General features: G+C 38.6%; 1 protein-coding gene across 1 annotated transcript in view; it reads left to right on the top strand.

The window, feature by feature from the left end:
* MYOM2 (myomesin 2) overlaps window positions 1-5998 on the top strand; it is a 164184-nt gene that overhangs the window by 70873 nt on the left and 87313 nt on the right. Inside the window, exon 13 of the mRNA XM_006882903.1 lies at window positions 2320-2447. Within this exon, the coding sequence (XP_006882965.1) occupies window positions 2320-2447 (128 nt within the window). The remainder of the gene's footprint in view (window positions 1-2319; window positions 2448-5998) is intronic.

The raw sequence follows: 5998 nt of genomic DNA, 5'->3' as shown, positions 1-5998 counted from the left end.
CTTCAGTAGAATCTTGCTTGCATGTGAAATCAATGATATTGTTCTGTAGTATTCTCCCTAAAAATTATTCTCTCAGCTCAAAGTGTGTCAGTAATAAATAATATTTTAATTTCTAGCCTGTTATCTTGCTTCAAGAAACAATGGTTTTGTATGTATGGAAGGGACCACAGCTGACTCTATGCTTTCAAAAGTAGTAAATCAAATGGTTTTTAGAGATAGTATATCAAGTGGGAGGAGGTTTTCCATCTTTCTTCCACTTAGAAGCTAGTGGATTTCAATTGCATGCTTTCAGGATGGTAGCACAGCCCCTTACCTCTAGGTAGAATTCTTGCCTTCGCTGCAGGAGACTTGGTTCTGTTTCTAATTAGTATACTTCATACTCAGTCACCGCTTGCCTGTCAGTGAGGATGTCTTTCTATGACCCTCGCTGAAACAGGTTTCAGTAGAGCTTCAAGAATGAAACAGATTAAGAAGTAAGTCCTGGAGATTTCGTTCCCAAAACCCTATCACCACCTATCACAGCTGTTCACTTGCGTTGTGCAGGGTTGTCAAGAGTCTGGAGTAGATGTCCCAGCACCTAACAACAACAATAGAAGCAGCAGCAGCAACATAAACAGGAACAAGTCCTTGTCTCCTTGGGGCCATTTGGAATCCTATTTCTTTCTGTACGAGGACTCTATTGTCTCTGGTTGGAGTCATCTGCAAGCCTGCACTACTTCTGCCATTGCATTGTCCACTATGAAGTTGAAGGTTTTTTAAAGACTATATTACTGTGAGGGAGGCCTCCCTGCTGTATAAAAGGAATTCTTATTTCTTGCTTTAGCATCAAATGAAATGTAGTTGATTCCCTCTTCTCTGGACCAGAAATCTATGTGCTAGGTCTAAAAACAGCAAGATGTTTCAGGTTTGAGACTGTGTGGAAGACAATTCTGCTTGCAAGTCCTCACACCTTCACACTGCTTTTATTATTTGCCTTGCTTCCTTCTGTTCTTTTGATTTGCTTCCTGTGTAGCTTGCTCTGTCTGCAGTAAACCATGATTCAGTTTCTGGAAGTTCAGCATATATTATCCCAAGATAAGTTAGTTTTGTCTGTCTTCTTCCTTTAATATCTTGCTCTCTAGATCTCTGTGGGCATGGACCTGGGGCTTGGGTTGAGAGCGAGGTAGTAGGGTATCCTCTGCCCCTCCTCTGCCCTTTATAAAATCTCCTGGCGCTTTCCTGGAGACATGCTGACTCCTTGCTTGAAATTCAAGCCACTTGCCAGAAATGATTCTAGATAAGGCCATGGCACCGAGTTTATATGCTTGTGTTGCCTCTAAAATGTGATGTACTCTGTAACAGGACTCTTGTGAAATGAAACTCAATCTTGTTTTGTGCTGTTTCCATGTGGCTGTTCAATTCCTCGCATGCAGCAAGCGGTGTCCCTCGGGAGCTGTTGGATATTGAGACGTGAAGTGCTCAAAGATGACGTGGGGAAGTTCAAACCGTTTTAATCATGTGCTAATCTAATCTGAAGCTCATAATATTTTGTGTAACGATTATAAGGATTGTGAGTCTGGAGATACTCCACTCCTTATGAAAAGATCTCATAAATTCAAACCAGCTCCCCTTTGGCAACTCACATTATATTAAAAATCAAATAAACAAAAAAATCCGACACGTGTTAGAGAAGAAGCCAGAATCCTAGTTATTTGCAAAAGACTCGTCCGTATCATTCCAGAATTTCTAATATATAGGCACCGGTTACAATGCTTGTGGATGTGGAACAGATCTACTGAGGGAGGCACAAATGACTGCTTTAGAAGTTGATATATAATTTAAATGCTTCGAGGGCATACAGTATGAAGGAAACAACCTGAGAGGGTCCTTGGAGACAGTACAATTACATTCTGCAATGTTTCCATATTGCAGAACACAGATTGCTAATACTTTCTCTGCACCAATTCCCTGTATAGTTGAAGCTCCATTTCTGGTTAAATGCCCTGTTTCTTCTTGGTAAATCCTTTCCCCGTTTCAGCTGAAACTTTGGGAGATTTTTGCATTTACGTCTTTTCCTATGAACTAGTTTATATTTGAAACAAGGAGAATCATATTGGTTTTTTACCTTGTAAAAATCCAAGTGCGTTATACTTGGCTCGGGGGAAAAATAGTCCTTGTGGTTTGTTTCCTTCCCAGAATAGAAATGAAATCGTACAACACTGATAGGGCAGTTCTTTAGTACCCAACAATGCCCCCGGGGAGTAGCGTACACCAAGATGGGCTTAGGTGAATCCTGGGTGACCTACTGATTAGCACTCACTAATTTTTTTACTCCTTCAGGCGACGTGCAGATTCCAGGACCTCCCACCAATGTACATGCTTCAGAAATCAGCAAAACATATGTTGTCCTCAGCTGGGATCCACCTGTTCCCCGTGGCAAGGAGCCCTTAATGTATTTCATCGAGAAGGTACCGTGTCGTCATGTTTCCTGAAAAAGTAAATCCCTGCATGATCGCACCTTCTCTTATGTAATGTGTTTTATAGAAGAGAAGAGATCAAAACAATCATTATAGGCACATCATCATTATTATTTAGTGATTAAAAGTTATGGGCTGACCTGGTGAATAGTGTTTCAGAATGGGAATTGTATTTGAAAAATCGTGTCCTTTTATACCAGCCATGTGCCACACTATAAAATGAAAGGATTGGCCCTGATGGATCTAAAAGCTTTCTTCCTGTTGAAATTTACCATCTCTTAAATTCTGAGGTTTCCAGAGAAACTGGGACGACAATTTGCCTTTTCTTGGCTGTATTTGTTCGTAAGCCGTGTGGCCACTTGGTGGCGGTCTTGTAGAGGAAATTCATACTTCAGGTGGCGATGGGTTAGATTTAGTATCTCTACGTCATTGCTTTGAAGATTCTTTGACCTGGCAACATTTCTTTAAAAAAAAAATAGTATATTGAAATACATTTTATCGTAGACACATACAGTCACTCACACATATGTATATATTTAACTAAAGAAAATTTTTAAAAAAACCAGACCATTAACATATTATAGTTTCTCTTGCTTTGATCTAGTCTGTCTTTTTAAATTTAAAATGCTGTTTGAAACCTATTCTTTTAATTCTGTGACCCATCATTAATCCAATTAATCAATAATCCAGGGAGCTCTGGTGGCCTACTGGCAAGGAGGTGCACCACTGACCCAAAGGAATGACCCAAAGATACACGCTTAGAATCCACTAACTGCTTTGTGGGAGAAAGATGGGCAATCTCCTCTAGGACAATTTACAGCCTATGGAAGAAACCTACTGGAGGGTTCCAACTCAACAGCACACTGCAACAACAACAGCCGCTATGAGCTGGCACTATGACATAAAAAAATCTTTGAAATCATACCAACCTAGTAACTATGCTTTTGTGAAATGAAATCACAATATAACATATAATATAGAATACATATTCTGTAACCCCTAATATAAACTTTGTAATATCATACAATAAAATTAAACAAAGCACAGCAGAAATGGAAGTGGAAATGTACAAAATATGTCAGACTCCAAATTATATAACAGCACTCTGACTTTCACATTAGGTCCAATTACAAATTACAAATTGGAAGTATTGTAGAGTTTCTATTTATTATTTTGGGACTGATAAGATGTAGTTATTTATGTCAAGAGAATCCCAAATGATAAATTCATATGTTGTGTGGGTGTGAAGGTAAGCAGCACTTTCTCAGTCCTCTCTTCTGCTATTTCCTTGTTCATCTACCATCAATATCAGGCATCACTGAAAAGGAGTTAAAATATTTGTACCCCATCAAAGAGCCCTAGTGGCACAGTGTACAGAGTTCTCAGCCACTCACCAAAGATGGGCTGTTTGAATCCACCAACCTACTCCATGGGGGAGAGATGTGACAATCAGCTTTAGTAAAGATTACGGCCTTGGGAACCCTTCGATGAAGTCCTACTCTGTACCATAGGGTCACTATGAGTTAGATTTGACTTGACCAAAGAAGATTGGGAAAGATTTCACTAATTTATTTACCTGCTGTCATTGGTGGATGAATGACTTTTGTGGGGTAGATCACAAGGGGCGTACATTTAGATGAGCAGAAGAGTGAGCTTGAAGTGATTGGTTTTGACCTAGAAAACACGGAATAGCATGAGATCTCAGGCTGGGGCTAGAGCTCAGATATTATACACACTCAGTTGTCATCTAGAAAATTCAGACTTCTGGTGACCCCATGTGTGTCAGGGTAGAACTGTGCTCCCTAGAGTCCCTAAGTGGTACAGTTCACGTCCTAAGTTGCTAAACAGAAAGTTGGAGGTTTGAGTCTACTCAAACCTCGAAGAAAAGATACTTCAGAGAAAAATGACTGGTGGTCCGCTTTTGAAAGATCATCTACTGCTCATTAGTCCAGTAGGAGGAAATCCATGAGTGAGGACAAATTTCATCTACCTTTGTTTCAACTGGCTATTGTAGATCACCTACTTTCATAACATGTTGGGCTTCTAACTGAAAGGTTGGCAGTTCAAATCTACTGGCTGCTTCTCAGGAGACATGTGAAAAGTCTCCTCTTGTAAAGATATACAGCCTCAGAAATCCAATGGAAGGTTGCTATGAGTCAGAACTGAAGACAGATTGATACTTTTTGTGAGAGGGGTATAGTTAATTCCTATCACAGCCTCAGAAGAATCATAGAGATGGTTCTTCTGACTTACATCAGGGTTTTGTTCTGATAACTCTATTGTAAATTGTCTTTGATAGGAGGTGACTACCTCATTTATACTAGTTTTCATTATTATTGACTTTTATTATCATTGTTACAGATCTGATCCTTGTCTTTGAAGATTGTAAACTTTTTATATAATAAAGTATTTTAATACATGCATAATGTATACATGGAAATTATACAAATTTATAAAAATAGTTAACAATGGCATTTTTTCAATTATAGTAACAACTTGTGGAGGATTCTGGATTATTGCTGGGAACAGGGATTGTGGTTCTAGTCAGACAGTGGAATTGTTTATACAGTCTTTCACCCATGCCAACACTGTATACAGTACATATTACTAATTATAGCTCAAAACTGCCCCCTCAAAATCATTGCCATTGAATTGGATCTGACATATAGCTGACCCTCCAGTGGGTTTTTGGAGGCTATACATTGCTCAGAAGATTGCCCATTTTAATGAAAAGATGTACAGGGACAACAAAAATGTGGTGTGATTCCATACAGCTTCCATATGTCGTCAGTTGAAGACTACCTGTATAACTTATTTTGCTTTACTTTATTAATGTGTTTTCAGTTGATGTCAAGCTCATAAATGGATTTATAAGAATTTCAACTATGTAACTAACAAATTTATTCTAGTTAGTCTATTCACCACATTTTAGCATATTATTTTAGGAAAATTTTCCCCTTAAAAATAGTTCTTATTTTTCACCCAACAACATAGAGATAAACAACCCAGTTGAAAAATGGGCACAGGTTATGAATAGACACTTCACCATAGAAGACATTCAGATGGCCAACAGGCACATGAAGAAATGTTTAAAATCCCTACCTCTAAGATAAATGAAAATAAAAACAACTATAAGATATCATCTCACCCCAGTAAGAATAGCAAAATTTAACAGAACAGCAAGCAACAAATGCTGGCGAGGTTGTGGAGAAACTAGAACCTATATTCATTGTTGGTGTGAGTGTAAAATGGTGTAACCACTGTGAAAGGTGGTGTGACACTTTCTCAAAAAGTTGCAAATAGAGATATCATTTGAGCCAGAAATTCCACTACTGGGAATATACCCCAAAGAGACCATAACTGCCACCCCAGCAGATATATGCACAACCATGTTTATCATGGCTTTGTTCACAATAGCAAAGAGTTGGAAACAAACTAAGTGTCCATCGACAAATGAATGAATAGAGAAGCTGTGGTATATTCACACAATGGAATACTATGCTGCATTGAAAAACAAGGAACTCATGCAATATTATTCAAAA

This window comes from Elephantulus edwardii, unplaced genomic scaffold (assembly GCF_000299155.1).
Source record: "Elephantulus edwardii isolate Elephantulus edwardi_28Jun2011 unplaced genomic scaffold, EleEdw1.0 scaffold00025, whole genome shotgun sequence".
Classification (NCBI taxonomy): Eukaryota; Metazoa; Chordata; class Mammalia; order Macroscelidea; family Macroscelididae; genus Elephantulus; species Elephantulus edwardii.
This window is presented reverse-complemented; position numbering and strand designations above follow the sequence as displayed.